The following is a 17291-nucleotide window of genomic DNA, read 5'->3' on the forward strand; positions in this document are numbered from 1 at the left end:
TTGATCGTGTGGTCGCCCAGTCGACATCAACTGCACATGTTAAAATTTCACAGACACTTTTGGCTTAAAATTGTCTGGTAGTTGTGTTATTGGCAGTGGTTCGCAACTCTACTGGTAAACGTACAGTACCTCCGGAGAAGCTATGGAGTGGACTTTGTGGTAAAACTTTTGTTTACTTTTGTCTTCGAAGTACAAAAAAACGCTTTCAGCCTCATCACGTCTCTCATTATGCGATGTAACCCACGTACACACACAAAAAAATATATAAATAAAGAATATGTTGCATTATTGTAACAATAACAGCAAAATAGTTTAACCAAACCCCACTCTTTAATTGATAAGAAACTTTATGCTGTAATTGAGCTATATGAGACTGAAGAAGACTCGGATGGAGTGAGGAAATGTTTCTCCCACTGAATCAATTTTCTGGGATTTATGCTTGATGTTAATGTAAAAAAACCAAACAGCTTGGTCAGTATGTTATTACTAAATGATTCCAAGCGCTCAAATTCGAACTATACCGTAACTATATTTGATTGAGAGCGCTTCTTCATTCCTTATTCAAAATGTAATGGCGCTCGTTCTTGTTGCTCACAATTAAATCAAAAATAACTCGCTTTTTCTCGAAGGGAGTTGCTATTTAAGCGCTGGAATGATCTTAAATTCTGAAATATGGCAGGCTGGAAATGTTTCAGAGATAACATTTTATTCATTTGGTTTGATTCATCTCTTTCTGTTTCTTTTCTCGTAGCCTCCGTTTTGCTGTCTCTTCCTCTCTCCATCCCTCTATAATCTCTGACAGTAATTATCTCATTTAGCAGTTGATTCCTCCTCTCATTGATTCCCACTCGGTCCCAGCCACTGTCGACTGAAAATCATATTCTCTCTTTTAGAATCGTTGCATTTCTGATGACTCCGTGGACCCGCATGCCATTCCAGGACTGTAGCGCTGCTCTCTTGTTCGATTATTGCGCACTCCCTCCCACTTTCTTCCTCCCTCGATCGCTCTCTCTTTCTCTCCCTCTTGCTGATAATCTTCCTATCCTCCTCACTTGCTACTCAGCTATGTGCAGGAAAAGAAAGAAAGAAAAGAAATCCATTACTTTTATTAACTTCTCTCTTATGACACACTCATTTCAGATTGATAGCCTTTTTATACCGACATTTCAGAAATTAATGTATGAGAAAATCAATTGAAATCATATTTTCTAAATCAAGTGAGCCGATGGTAGAAATAGGCCACCCGCGGCGATAAGTTCGATGCAGATGGTCTGTAGAGTAACTGTAAAGCTGTAGCATTTACGCTCCTCTGATGGTTTTGCCGTGTTTCAGTATCACAGGAGCTGTGCTGATCCGCGCTGATGTGCAACACAACTCGATATTTGTAGCGAGGCGCTGTTTGATAAATCATCATCTTGTTAATAACTAAAAGGCAAAATCAAGATCTCTGCTGGCTGTGAGCGTAGAGCTTTCTAATGGAAAAACAAGTAACACTTTTCCTTTCTGGCTGTAAATTAAACATTATATGCTGTTTCAAACGTGAGAACAAAAACTGATGATTTTAAGAGTAAACGTGTGTCTAATGTGGCTTAGTGTTTTACTGTGCCAGGGATATACTGTAAAAATGTCTTTACGGCTGCTTTTAGATTAAAGCTCAAAGTTGGCTCGAAGCTCTTGACATTAATAAAAGTTTTATTGATGAGGCTTGTCACATCCCAAGGCTGTATAATGGATACAAAACATCTTGGGGTGGAGGCTTTGTGGGTGTCCCCAAGCTTTCAGCGATTCGGCGCTCTCCCTCTCGGCAGCTAATTTGAGAACTTTATGTATATGCGTTCGTCTGTGTAGATCTGCTTGGAATTAATCATTTTCCTAATTCGGTTTCAGAGGGTTCACCCTTTAGTGAAGTCTGCGAGAAGCTGCAGAGGTGGAAGCACAATAGGTTTAGTGTGTGCGTCTGTGGTTGTAGGTGTAAAAGGGTGGAAGGTTCGCTCTGCAGATGCGATTGTGTGTCTGTGCGTATCGTTGAGAAGATAGATTTGCGTGTATCTGAGATGGGGATGCATGCTGTGTTTTCTGTGCTGTCTCTTTTCCTCTCTGGCAGTCTCTGATGCACTTTGCTGTTACCTGCACCAGCAGAGTCATTATAAAACTCTTTAAACAGTGCCGTTACCTGTTTATGTCTCTTTCTCTCTCCAATCTCTATCTGGCTTTAGTCTTTGTCACTCAGTATGTGTCTCTTTGTCTTTTACTCATGCGGTATGTGTTTTTGTCTTTCTCGCTCACACACACACACACACACACACACACACACACACACACACACACACACACACACACACACACACACACACACACACACACCCTCCCTCTGTCTCTCCATCTTCCTGTCAAGTGGTGCTCTTTTCTTCTGGTAGTGATTAAGTCCAAGGTCGGCTCTATCAGAGAGCCAGTGTTTGAGAGCAGCTCTGGGTGCCAGAGAGCCTTCATTCCCCGGGCCTTAGATGTCCCACTGATGGCTTCCCTTTGCTTGTCATGCCTACTCACAATGCTCCTCCTCATACATCAGCCTATTGCTGCCCTAAGACACCGTGGGCCTCAAAATGCCTTTGTGTGTGTGTGTGTGTTTGTGTGAAAGTTCCTGCCCAAGGCAGAGGGAGATGAGGCCAAACACATAACAAATGGAGAGACTGTTGAAGAATGTGTCAGACATGAAAAGGGGTATATTTGGAGACTGTAATAACTATGTGTTGTCTTCCTCTGATGTGCAGAACTTGGATGTTTCTGGTCTTAATTTGGGGCCTTGTAGATTAATTCAGCCGTGCTGCTCCAGTGGTTTTTGTTGTTCTTCCTGAGAAAAAGTTAGGACCTTTGAGGAATGCTCTCTAAATTTGACAGAATTGGACCGTGGGTAATACCTCATTCTCTCTGTGTGTTTATGAGCAAATAAAACAGTCTGGTTTATGACAGGGAAGCTATTTAATTTCATAACCAGCATCATATGTTCTATCCATCGTGGTGGCTCAGTGGAGTGGTTTGCACTCGCTACATCTTGACTTCAAATTTGGCTTACAGCATATGAATGAATGAAAAAAGAAAGAGTGGGAGAAAGAAGTAAGAAATTATTGATTTCTTTTAATTAAATTTTTTCTGTTAGTTCCCACAAGCAGAATATTAAAAAAAAATCACAAAGGTTAAGATACAAGTCTTCACCCACTGCCACCTGGGAGCCCTCCACTCCGCCGCTCTCACCCCACATCGAAAAAAGTGGTGTCTGCCGGCCTCTTATCGCCCCCGCCCCCCTCACTGGAGCACAGAAAATACATAATCAGAGTGCCCTGTGTCAAACTGATAACCCCCAACACAAACCAAGAAGTAAGTGTGTTTGTGTTCACATTTATGTGTACATATGTGCGCGTCACTGTGTACTCGCACATCTGTGTTGTGTCTCAGGGGTGGTAGAGAGGATAAAGGGGAAAGAAGCAGCAGAGGGGATTTGGATGGAAAAAAGGTAATAGGGTTGTGGGGGTCGCAGAATGAGTCGAAAAATTGTAATAATAATTTTCTTGACTGCTGTATGGAGGAGATTGGGGGATTTATGAATATAATGAGGAGAGAAGAGCCTAAGGATGATGTGCGTCTCTTGCAAGAGTAATTGAAGAATAATTCATTTGGCTGTAAGACTTTTAACTCAGAGACAGACAGAGATAGAGAGGTTTTTGACCTCTGGAGGGAGGGATATCATGTCTCATTATTGGCCTAACTAGTGTCACTGTGCCGTGACTGCCAACCAGTGCTGTCACTTCGGTTTGTGCGTGCGTGCGTGCATGCGCGCGTGTCTATATGGCCATTTGGCAGGAAAAACCAACCGTCTCTATCTCCTTGAGCTTTTTCCTCACCACTGAGTTTGTTATCAAGACCAACACATGCAGGATTAGTGACTGAAAGGGAGAAACAGAAAGTGAAAAGGGGGGTAGGAGAGGGAAAAGAAGTGATAGACAGTAGATTGGCACGCGACAGATAAAGAGCAGAGTTAACCACACACACACACACACACACACACACACACACACACACACACACACACACACACACACACACACACACACACACACACACACACAGGGATCAGCTCACTGGTCCATGGCTGATGCAGACAATGTATTTGTGATATCAGATCCATGGCCTGTACCATTTTTCTTTTTTGTTGCCTCAGTCCTTTTTCAAATATTCATATCATTCTGTCTGCTCAGGTCTGTATGCTATTAAATGCGTGTGTGTGTCTTTCAGAGTGTGTGTCTGGGAGATTGGGGGGGCTGGGCCATGATTTAGGCTTACCGCAGAGGGATTGTCTCGACACAGCTTTCTTCTGTCTGACTGAACTGTCTGGGATGTTCCGATATGGAGGAAAAAAAGCCGACAAAGACGGCGCGTGCATGCATGAGTGCGCACTCGTATTCACCTAGTGACACCGCTGCCATTCGTCCCACCTTTTTGCCCCTGCTTCAGCCTGTCTCGCACAGTCCCAAACACATGCGGACAGCCGAGCAGACACCTCAGCAACACCTTTGTGACTTTGACTTCTTGCTCAGGACTTTGAATACACTTGAAAGTGACTGGCTAAACTTTGTCTAGGCGATTTCGACTCGTCTCTATTCATGTTTGGCGGTCTTGGAATTTAAATGCTGATAGTTTTACTTAAAAAAACAAAAACAAAGAAAACAGTTCTTGCAAGCATGGGCTGTTTTTTCTTTGGTACATTGAGACCTGTTTTAACTGACCAAATTCACATAGTAAATCTTGATGTGGTTAAAAATTTACTACAGTAATGAAACAGCAGCAGCTCATATTTTCCAAATCGAACATGTTCGGTATTTATGACTAAAACAATGCTCACTCTGTCTGTGCTTTTTAAATGTCATCCCACTTCATGTCAACTGGGATACTGAGGTTGATGGACAACTACAGCCATGAACTCATGCTGTTTTTGTGCCAGCACTCAAACCATGACATCATATCCTCTGTACGGGGTCTACCAGGCCTCAACTTCCTGCTTGGCATCGTCAGCCTTGTGTAAATATATGTAGTAATGGCACAGGTAGTTATAGCTCCGTAGTCTGGCACGAAACCCCCCCCCCCCCATTTAACGTGATATTTTGTATTTGACCTCCGACTGAGGCTTTTCATTTTCTTTTCTTTCTTTTTTTGGGACAAAAGCTTCTAATTAGAGCAGGCAAAAGCCAAACGGCTTGTAGCGTGGCGATCTCAACTGGTCATGTGGAGTGAATTAAACAACCTCTTTTTATAAAAACATGTTGCTGCACCTTCGTCTCAGACCAGAACAGCTTTCAGCTTTTGCCATTTGTCTTTGCTTTTCTTTTTCTTTTTGGATGGATGAGTTTGAGCAATACATGAATTGATTTGGCGCCGGAATCTCATTAAATTGAGATTCACATCCTTTGTTGTGATTTTCAGATTTGTCACATTTTACGTTTTCAGTGTTGTTTCTGCTTTGTAGGAAATAATGAAATTGAAGTTTGATTTTTACGACTTTAGAAAAATATATTCATTGGTATTGAAGTTTAAAATATCTCGTCGTTTCCAATATGTATTTAACTACTTATGATTACAGTAATTCTTTCATAACTATATCTTTAATATTGCTGTAGATATAAATAATTATATTGTAACGTTTGTCGTGCAGTTATTTATCGGTGAAATAAGTATTCAGACAGTGATTAACAGACAGAGAAAAATGGGAAATTCTTGTATTATAAGGGCAGAAATGACAAAAGAAAACAGTCTATAGAAAATAAAGTAAAATAAAGCACCTAAACTGGCTCAATAAAATAGAAAAAGAAATCTCAGTAAGTGAAATAACTGAGATTCATAGCAGAAGGGCGATACAATACAGTGATATTACAATATTGTATTGTAATATAATATAATATATTGTATTTGTTTAAGCAAAAGTCCATAAAGGTTTGCAAAAATAATTCTTAAATAGGCAAAAATAAAACTGTTCATTATACATGATTGGAGCGTGTTATAGCATTCAGTTATGGGAGCAGTATTATTTAAGTATCATGCCAACAATACACTGTAGTGCTCTAATGGTTTCATATATTTTTTAATTGGGCTCCCTAATCTATGCCAATACAATGTTTTTGATACATTTGTAAAAACTCACTCTGAACCTTTAAATGAAAACAGTTGAGTCTAAAGTAAATTAGATGGAAGTAAAATTTATTCAATGTGAGCTATAAGTTCTTCGAAATTGTAGTTTATTACAGTGTTTCATATGACTCTCCTTAGATGCTTTGCACCACTGAATTCTGTCCATGTAAACATGGGTTCATATATTATTCCTATAATTGCTGTGCACATAAATTCCTGCACCATGCATGTGTTTGCGGGGCGGGAGCGACACGCTGGCCTCAGAGCAGCTGGATTTTGTAGGTTTTCCCTGTTTTTTTATGAACGGCATGAATAATTATCCAGGTGTTGCTGCCAACTCAGAGGAGACGAGTCAGACTCTGCCTAGTTACAGACCTCAGCCAACGAGGAGAAAAACCTGCCGAAACACTCACCAAATCCCTGCTCTGTATTCTCTTGCTCTGCGCCTCTCTCTCTGTCTCTCACTAGTTTTCTCTCTGTGTGTTTTTCTCTGTTTCGGTCTCTTTTGCCCCGGTGTGAGTTTGAAACTTGTTTTCTTTCTCATCTCGCTCTATAACTCGCATGCTTTCTCCTTGCCCTTTTTCTCCATTTATTTATTTGTTCTCCCTTTTTTTTTTGATTCACACAAATACTTGGGTGTAGAACAAGCTATAATATGAGAGGAAGTTATTAAATACGCTGGGAGTATTAAAGCCTTTCACGTCTAAATCAGATTATATCTATCAGCAGTGCAGAAGCAAACACTCGCACTGTAGCCTTGTTTTTTTTTTGTGTGAGACTTTTTATTTAATGGATGTTTTTCTTTTGGCAGATGTCTGCTAAAGTGTGGAATTTATTCTCACGCTTGGATAAACAAAGTCTCAACCGTGACTCTGTCTCTTCCTTCTCAGGAAGATTTCTGCTAAGTTTTTAGTATTTCTGCAACCTAGCTACACACTCAGCCAATCAAAACTCACACTGGTTGGCCTGATTTCTCATTGGTTGTCCACATCAATGAAACTGTTTCTATTGGTCGTAGTAAAAAAAATTACATTTAGCAGACATAAGCAGTTTTGAAGATTTGGAGAACAAATACTGCTTTTGATGCTGGGGCTTTTAAAATTTACTTCAAGCTTATTAGTCATACATACTGAATGCAAATAGCTGTCTGTGTGTGAGTAAAAGCGTCTGCTGTGGATGGTAATGATTTTGTGTGAGTGTGTGTCTGTTGTGGTGAATATTTGGGGTGTTGGTCACTTAGCCCTACATCAAGGTTCGAAGTATGCTGAGCAGATTTGTGTTCCCACATGAGTAAACCAAGTAGAGACACACAGACAAGACAGATGGACATACGCACGCGAACACACACTGGCACGCACGCCCCGATCAGCGCCATCCTGAATGAATAATTTAGCACTTCGATCCAACGCCGGCCACAGGGGCACATGACAGTTTTTGTGTAAATGTGGGTTTGTGTGTTTCTGTGTGCTGTCTTTGTGAACATCTATGATAAACCACATAGTTTGGGGTTTTCCCCCTTTCATTACTTACTGTTGTTTATCATGTCAGTTCAGCTGTCCCTGATGGTTACTGCCACATCCTTGACCTACCTTTGCACACACAAGCCGTCTAATGTTTATTTCATTTGTATATCTAAGCATATTTTCATAGGTGAGGATATGATGGGGGGAAAAAAAAATCGTTTCCTGTTTATTTCATGCCTAAGCAGATCTTTTTATCACAAGAGGTGTGGAACCAATTTTCTCTGAGAAGTGACAGAAAAGCCAGAGGCTACAGAAGAACAGAGAAACGGAGCGGTTCGACAGAAGTAAAGGTTTTGAAAGCCTCCTTTATTACTTTCAGCGCTGCGCAGCATCCTTAGCGTGTTTGTTTGCACTCAGTGTGCACGTCTGATTCTCGGTATGTGGGGAAAGGGGAGAGCGTTTACATGTGTGCTTACTTCACGCAGCGAGCCGTGGTTATCCATTCCCCCCATGTGACTTCATGCTGGTAGGTATATGTCATGCCTATGGAGCCGACAATAGGGCTCACTGATCTTAACGGCAAGTGTAAGCTTGTTTTCTCTTTAGCCTCGGCCGTGACATTTACCTCTACGCCTCCCTGGCGGCTGGTTGGAACATCATACCTCTGTTATCTTGCATCCCTGATGTGTGCATGAGTTTGAGTGTGTACATGTGCACCTGTGCCTTAAACACATTTGGGTATGTATGAGAGAAAGTACACCTGGAAAAGCCTTTGGTAATTTCAACGTGCAGGCACGCTTGTTGAATAGTATTTCAATTTGGGTTTGTAAGAGGGTGTGAGGAAGTAAAGATTTTGCTTGGAGGATTAATCTAAACCCCCTCTTATAAGGTATTCAGATCGGAAAGTGGGATTATTGAAAGTCGGAGAGATAAAAGGAAGAAGGAAAGTGAATGCTCATATTGGCTCAAAACCCCCTCACACCAGGCATACGGCACAGAATTGTAAACAGTAACCACAAGCAATTTCATAGCATTTATCTGCCTGGTTAGATTTTGTTTTGTGTTCCTGCTGGGTGTTTTTTCCCAGTTTTTCCTTTTCTTTTTTTTTTGGATTACGTGGCAAAATACAAGTTTACTCAGTATATAGAGATACAACTTCTTCATTTCTTTGGAATATAACAAAACCGTGTATGTAATTTAGCACAGCTTGCATATCGCACATGCTTTTCTTTAGGAATTTCTTTCTGACTTTTTGGAAGTTGGATTGAAATATTTTGCTCTTTGTCTGCTCTGATCAGCTCCCCGTCTGCTTTGTTCAGCATCATTTTTCCAAATCCTGAAAACGGTTTTGTGTGTTGCCTCTTGCAGCTGCGTAACTTGAGCGTCCTGGATCTGCGACACATCTCGGAGCTCAACAACGAGACGGTGATGGAAGTGGTGAGGAAATGTCGCAACCTCAGCTCTCTCAACCTTTGCCTGAACTGGAGCATCAACGACAGGTATGTCTTTAATGTGCTTTCTGAGTCAGCATGGACCATCTCGGTGCATGCTGACGGCCAAGTTTGCAACACAAACTTTGGGTGGGGAAAAAATAGGAGCAGAAATTTTGTTGCAGTTAATGAGTTCAAAAATGGATTTATTATCCAAAAGTGGTGTCAAACGTCCAATTTGTGCCAATACTCACATAAAAAGTCCAACAAAAAAGGTTCAGTTGCTCTGCCCCCTCCCACTAAATTATTTGACTAATGGCTTATTAGGGCCTTAAAAAAAATGATTTAAAAAATGCGGTCTTTTTATGGGGATTTGGCTTTTTGTCATAAAAGGAAAGTAAATGTCATGTCTGGAATCATAAGAAAAATTGCGATTACGCATTTGATAAGCAGTAAATTTGGAGGGTTTTATTGACTTATTAGTTTTATGAGATCACTTTTTCCTTTTTCTTGTGCATTCATTCAGTTATGTGTGCATACTTGTACAACTATGCACACATAGGAAATGAATGACTTGCGAATTAAAAACAAGTTAAAAGAGCAACAAAAACCTTTCCTTTTTTATTTCTTGCTATTTCCTGCTCTCATCCTTTTCTTTCCCCATTTCTTTTTTTTCCCCACTCAAATGTGAGACAGGGCTTGTACTGTATGTGACAACAAGAGTAAACCATCTCCTTTTTTATTTATTAGCTTGTGTTTTATTCATACGTTTCTATTTTAATCTATTGATCTACAAGGGTTCTCTGCAGACTGTACTCCCACTCTGTCTTAGGAGTGTGAGCACAATATTGAATGCACCACGATGCGTAGCAACAATGGAGGCTGGCGAGCATGCGTGCGCATGTGTGTGTATGTGCACGTGTGAAATCGCTCTTGAATTATTGAGTTTACAGCAGACGTGTGGTAGGAAAGTTATGGTAATACTTAGCTACCTTCATCGATTGAAAATCGTGGAATTTGGTGGGATCCTTATAGGAGCGCATTGTGCTACCAACTTTTTTTCCTTTTCAAACGCACATTTGTGCACACAGAGGTTCAGCCTCAAGCGATTCAAAACTGCAATGATTGCATATTGATATTTACTGCATTGGTCCAGAGGCTGAAGGACTGAAGATGTGTGTGTGTGTGTGTGTGTGTGTGTGTGTGTGTGTGTGTGTGTGTGTGTGTGTGTGTGTGTGTGTGTGTGTGTGTGTGTGTGTGTGTGTGTGTGTGTGTGTGTGTGTGTGTGTGTGTGTGTGTGTGTGTGTGTGTGTGCTTGACCGGATTTGTCTGAATCACCTGTGGGAATATTGGAATTTAAAATGGTGTGTGTGTGCGTGTGTTTGGCAGTCTGTGTGGGAGATAAAACTAGGTTGTTCTGTATGTGTGTGTGGCAGCATACAGTAGGTGTGCTGTTGACTTATGAATGAAGCAGAGATGGTGGGGAGTGACAGGCTGAGGTGGGCCATTAGTGGCGTAGGAATCCTACATGCTTGCTGCCTTGATGCTGCTCTGCTTCCTCACCTCTTATTCCCTTTGCTGTTTTATGCATGAGTCTTTACGAATCTCGTGATGTAGCTGAGTGTTAGAAGAGAAGTAAGTAAGTGAGTAAAATGTTGTGAGCCATTTTCAGGCAGAATTAAGAATCTTGCTGCTTTGCTTTGATTAAGAATTTTTTTTTTAAAAAATGCCTAAATTTCTGCTCAGCAACAGATTTTCCTTTTTTATATATTACCAAAGCCTTAATATTCAAATGTGACAGAAATTTTATTTCCTGTGTTGTGACTAAAATTAGCGCTGTGACTCAATAAGAACTTAAATCAGTAACTAGAGTATGAATTAGATAGCAGGTAGATAGATGGACAAGATGGACACACACTCTCAGCAAACAAGCCTGGCAGGAAATCAGAGACTAGACTGTGGCTTTATGATATCTTACAGCTGCAGACAGACTGCCAGTCCCAAGGTCATCAGGCCATCTGGGTTACTGCTGTTGGAGAAGCCAATACATACTTCCACACACAGGTTTCTGACTTGTTGTCACAGTGAAGACCAAACTGTCTTAACCCTCTCTGACGTAAGTGCTCCGAGGGTACAGCTAGGTCAGCTTGTGCCTGTGTGTGTGGTTCAAACTGATGACAGTGTGCTGTGCACAGGTAAACAGGCAGAGGAAATGACCCCTTATTTCCAGGCTCAATTTGCCCCCAACAAGAGGCCATTGGGGAGATGGAGCTCAGTAGGAGGTAAAACACTCCAGTCTTTTCCCCCCCCTTTTCTTCTCCTCCCCGTTTCCTCTTTTTCTTGTTTTTCGTCTTAAGAAATATAAAAAAAATATATGAAAAAACCCCCGTGTCATCTTGCTCCCACCATTGTCCTCAATAATAGCGGAAAAACTGCCTCCCCGTGTACAAAGGCGAGATATGATGACCAAATATAGACTTCCCATCGTCACAGTCCGATGGGCAGATTGCGACAGTGGGACGCCTATTTTTTGGTCACTGTCATTTCTTGGGGAGAGAGGATGTGATGTTCTGCAGGTGGGCAGTGTTGGCCCTATTATTTCTCTGTATCCTCTTCCAGCGATGATAGGAGAACAAAGTGGGATTGTGTTTTTCAAATGTCACAGCGTTTGAAAATGGGGAGCGAGTCATGATCAAAGCCGAATGGCAGAGCAAATGGCAGCGCTCACTTTTTAGATCCAAGTTGAGAACAGTGTCAAAGTTAAACGGTTTTTCTTTATTCTCTGGTGCTTGGTGCGTGGTGAATTTGTGATTTTTTTTTTATTTTTTTGTTACCACTGTGTGTTGTTGTTTGTGTCTGTGTGCGGAGATTCTTTTTTATCTGAAATCTTTCTTTCCTGCTGTCGTGATTTTTATAGTATAGTGTTTTTGTGTTTGTAAATATGGCTTTTATCATAGTGCAGTTTTTCTGCTAAGGCATGATGACATGAAAGATGAGATTAAAAAAGATCTACATGATGTCACGCTTTAGGACTTTCTGTGTGTGTGCGAGTGGCAGTGTGTTGTAGTGACGTTTGTGGTACAGAGTTTTCAGTGGTTCTGGTAACAAAAAAAAAGTAGAGTCATCCAGTGTTCAGCTAACATTAACTGGACACAAGGCCTGTGTTGACATTCAGATTTATGTGCAACCCCGGCTGTGTCCGTCTGCTTTTGTGTGTGCATGTGAGCAAGCTCTGGTCAGCTGGCCTGTAGTCTTTGCTGAAAGCAGATGCGTGGAGTAAGTGAGTCATTTATTTTATGAGATCTGTATTGTTGGAAGTTGGGCATTTCCCAAAAGCCTGGGCGTTCTTTCCCTCCGTTTCTTTCCCTTTATTCATCTCAGTCTTTCTGCCAGCTTCATTTAAACAGGGGAATCAATATTCATCATTCCTTCTTCGCTTTGTTACTCGAGGCCAACATTCTCAGCACATCTCCGTCACTTCTGAGCATCACAAATCACGGCCCAAATTGGCTGTTCTACATTATTTTTTACCCTCTTTCGCAGAAATCAAACTAGATAAGAGACGACTGGGGGCCCTCTCTGACTTTCAGGAGCCTGTAAAGCAGGAAGTAATTGGAAACCCATTCTCCCAGAAACACGCCTCTTTTAAAACTTTTTAGGGTTTGGGGGTGTTTGCACTGAAGCCCCATTTCAAATAGCCTTCGTCGCAGCCACCTGGCAGTGATCACAAATGAGTTAAACCCTCCCCAATCCAGATGATGACATGATACATCAGTGTGATCAATGATGTGTTAAATGGAAATTGGCTGCTCTGCTTTGCTTGGTCACAGTGAAGGAAATGAGGGCCTGTGCTAGTTGAAGTTCTCCAAGTTTCATTTAAGGATGCTGTAAAAGGCCAGTGTGGGAATACATGGAAAAAACATCTACCTGAAGATGTAGCATATAACGAGAACAGGGATTTAACCTAGTAGGCTGGACAATGAAGCCTGCATGTAAGTGCGAAATTCTCCAGTGGCTGCTTGAGGCTTACTCCAAAAGTATGGCTTCCAAATCCCTAAAGATGCGTTAAAATATGTTAAAATGCTCGACATCAACCAGAAAACCAATATTTCTTCAGTCTGGTACATAAAAGGATTGTAAAAAAGGATGTATTTATCTGTTCTTGATTTGATTTTGATATTATCAATGATAATAATAATAAAAATACGCGTTCAGAAATCAGTGTGAAATGTGATGGTGTTGATGGTGATCTCCGTGTTTTAAATACAGTCTGTGATCAGTGCTCTATAATGTTTACATTCAGCTTAAGTTACTTATTAACAAAAGGAGGCAAGCCTGCACTTATAGAGGCGGTAGTTGAGAATAAAAATAATGATAAAATACCACAATTGTAAATAAAGTCATAGTGGAGCGTTGTGTTTGGCCACTATCTGTTTGTTTCTGTTGAGCACTGTTCAACCCTATTTTTAGAAAGTGGGAATGATGGTTAAATACTTGTCTTGATTTATGATACTTCTTTCGGCATACATATACATACACATAGCTGTTGCAAGTAGAAGAAAAGGTCTTTTTTTTAAATTAAAAATGTTTTGTAAGTCATGATTTTCTTTTTGCTCAATAACAGTGATTTCAATTTTATTTATTTGCTAACTTGTATGTTAGGTATATTGACTACACAGCAACCCTAATTTGGATGAGTGGCAGAAAATGGAAGGATAGATTCATGTATGGAGAACAGGCTGTTGAGAAGTTTTGGAAGAAATCCCCTGATTTCATCTTACTCCAACTTATCTTACCTGTTACTGAAATCGGCCATAAAGAAATCAGGAAGCTGTGGAAAAGCTCTAAAAATCCTAAAACAAGAGGCGATTTGAAGTGTCTGGATCAACTGGATCGTGCATAGGTTTCCTCTACCTTTGGAAGCTTCTTAAATGCCAAGGAAAATGTCAGCAGAGCCCAAACCAACGACTGACAGACATTTGTCCTTGTCTTGTTTTTCCACCACCTGTCTCTCCAGATTTGAGGAGAGGTGCTGAAGGGCCTTCAGTGTCCTTGCCGCTTCTCTCATTCTGCGTCTGTATTTTTACGCATGTAAAACAAGAAACCTTCTTTCCTTTGTTGTTATCATTTTTTTCGTCAGTCTAGAACTCAGGGGCAGACTCTCCGCTGTATTTGCATGATTTGTAAATTAAAAAGCCAGGCCCTTTTTTTTATTTGCTTGGACCTGCCATGTTGAAGCAGATTGGCTGTCAGTGGAGATCAGAGTCCTGCTTAGCAGAGTGAATACACAAGGAGAGCTAGTATTGCCCTGTTGTCAGACATGATGGGAAGAAAAGGTGCGGGTAAAACCAACGAGCTGTAATGGAGACAGAGGGATTAGGCACGGCAGAAGCACTTGTACGCATGTAGCATATTTTCATTTCTCTCTCACTTATGCCTTTCATCTCAAATTCTTACTCTCTTTGCTCTGTCTCTTTTTCACACTTCAGCTCCCCTTCAGTTGTCTTTTTGTGTTTCTTCTTCTGTCTTTTTCCTTCTCTCTCGCTCTCTCTCTTTCTGTCATGTGCACAAATACCGAGGCGATTATTTCTGGCAGGTTGGGTGTGAAAGTGCGCTATGATAAACATGCTGCCGTGGTTATTAATTTTGAGTAATGGCAGTGTCAAACTCCAATGCCTTGATAAGTATCGGAGATGGAGAAACATTTGTGGCGCGGCGCAGAGACACAATGAAGGCAAGCAGCTGGAGCTTATAGACTACAGCAGCATGAGAGCCGCTGTTGTATTCAGGCACAGATCCGAGATTAACAGCTTCCTGCACCTCTCTGCATACGTTCTGAAAAGTCAGACCTTTGACTGACTAAAATATATACTGTAAAATTAGTTAAATATATTCTAGCGCTTGCGTCTGATCTTCCTAGCGGATGATGCCAGGTCCTCCTGCTACTCCAGGCTCTTTGGTGCAATTGAAATGAAGTTATTTCTGGATGCCATGAGATTTAATTGGCGATACGCCACTAGACAGCTGCTGAATGTTAGGGTCCTTGAGTAATCTTTGACTTTTATCATGCTTTTAAATAAAGTAACCTTGATTGGACTTTGCACAGGTCACAGTGGCGAGTAACATGTTGCTGAAAAGTGAGAACCACATCACTGTTTCTCAACTACTAAGAACACAACAAAACATGCTCAGTGTTGCTACAGTCAGACATTGAAAACAGTGTTTGCTGACCGAGGCACGAACTTAAACCGTTTAGTTAGTCTTTGAAATGCTTGCTTGGAAGGTGGTGACCTTGTCTGCGACCACTTGTGGTCAGTTGCTCTCTTCAGAACAGTTTTGGCGGATTAAGATGGCAACAAAATGAGTCGGCCTGCTGTCAGTTTGTGGTTTAATCGGGTCAAGTTGGTACTTACGTACTATCTGTTTGTGATAATATAGTCATTAACTTTAATAAATTAGCAAAAATGGCCAGTCCATTGCCATCTACATATACAGAAAATCACGTTAAATACTCATTTGAAACATTTATTCCTCCACAAATAGTAACATAGTTGCTACAGGACGGCAGTTTGACTTCAAAGTGACAAAGGTGTCCCGCAGCTTTGCTTTTATATACGAATATAACCAGAACACAACCAGTTAAGAGCCATTTAAGTCGAATCCCCAATTGTAAAGAAGCACGTCACAGGTTGACTCACACAGGTTAATTGCAATCTAATGACAGTCATTTATTTGCAAAGCACTGCCAATTTGTCTTAGAGCGATTGCAATCAGTCTAAGTTTGCAATGGTTTGGAGACAGTTTGCCACCTACCGGGCAACCTGTGCAGTCACCTAGCGCTCAAAACTAGACAAGCATAATAAATGCATAATAAATCAGTATCAAACACTTTGTTAACTTATGAGTTAAGTCATGCAATTCTGACATTTTAGCCATGATGTAAGACAATCTTTCAAGGTCCAAAAATTCTTGGGGCTTTGTAAGCTCATTAGATGTTAAGTACCGCATTTGAGTGCCGGGTTATAGTGTTGCATTAAATTCTAAACAGCAATTTATGTTGGCAGCGTTTAATTTACCTTCCATCCAAATGTAATCATTACATGGGGAAACCCTGCATCACACAGCTGTTCAACCACATTAGACACAGTCCTCGAAGTGCTATTATCTCACAAAATGAGTCACAAGCCCGACACAGAAATCCAGCTAAAATCCATGCTAACCAAATTGCTGATTTATGACAATAACATTTTTGGTTCCATTTTGACCAGTACCTTTCACCAGTAATTAAATTTTTTGTTAACGTATAGGCTCCCTTTTGTCGAGCAGAGGCATTTTTTTGATTAATGTAACCTCTTACCAGTCTGGGAAATAAGAGGAAAGGACAATAGAACACAAAATATCAATTTCATTCAATACCTAATTTTGCGCTGATGTAAAATGTATGTAGATTGAGCGTCTTCCAACAGATGGTTGCCTTGTAGTGATCTTTGCTCATTTGATTTTCTCTCTGATCTTATTTTGTCTTGTTTGCAATGTTGATCTAATTTTTATGCCTTTATCCAGTTCCCTAGTTCTTATGATTTATGTGGGTTTTTTGAAATTCCCATATTATTTCCATGCTGAAGGTTAAATTTCTGTTTTCATATGTGGGATCAGTTCATGTTTGGAATATGTAATCTCATAAAATGATAAATCGAAACAGGGTTTTCTTATGGTTTTTCACACTGAATGAATTTCAGGCAGTTTGTTTGAATGGGATTTTTTTTTACAGTACTTTTCTCGCTTGCTCCAACTCACTTATTTATTTATTTCTGTGGAATTGTTATTCCATCTTCAAAACAGTGCCTCCCCACATGCCTGTCTGGTTTTTTTTTGCATATGCATGGAAACTTTGGTCTGTGCCCAGACCATTGTGGCAGTTTCTGTATGCATATTTGTAGATGCCTCCCTGTGAATGAGTGCTTAACCACTTTTGGCCTTAGGGCTCACTGTCTGACTCTGCAGCAGACAGCATCTCTGTTTCTCCTCCGCAGAGAGCTGTGTGTGTTCATTCAGCTGCTGGATGTGTGGGTCATGTAAAAGTGACTTGAGTCACTCACAATCAGTGCATCGGCCGCACAAGTACGTAACGTAATCGCACAGAAATGTTCTTATGAAGTGCTCCGCTGGCTGGGAAACAAAACGGTTGGTAACACTTCCACCGTGGAAATGCGTGGCCATC

At 40.8% G+C, this 17291-nt stretch overlaps 1 protein-coding gene across 7 annotated transcripts in view; it reads left to right on the forward strand.

Annotated features, from left to right (window-relative positions):
* Positions 1 to 17291, forward strand: part of fbxl17 (F-box and leucine-rich repeat protein 17) — a 229428-nt gene that overhangs the window by 76800 nt on the left and 135337 nt on the right. For all 7 annotated transcript variants that reach the window (XR_003273996.1, XM_026186348.1, XM_026186347.1 and 4 more), the window contains exon 8: positions 9009 to 9139. Coding sequence is in view for 6 of the 7 variants with exons in the window: in XM_026186348.1 (XP_026042133.1) it covers positions 9009 to 9139 (131 nt within the window). In the remaining variant the exon portion in view is untranslated. The remainder of the gene's footprint in view (positions 1 to 9008; positions 9140 to 17291) is intronic.

This window comes from Astatotilapia calliptera, chromosome 12 (genome assembly GCF_900246225.1).
Source record: "Astatotilapia calliptera chromosome 12, fAstCal1.2, whole genome shotgun sequence".
Taxonomy (NCBI): Eukaryota; Metazoa; Chordata; class Actinopteri; order Cichliformes; family Cichlidae; genus Astatotilapia; species Astatotilapia calliptera.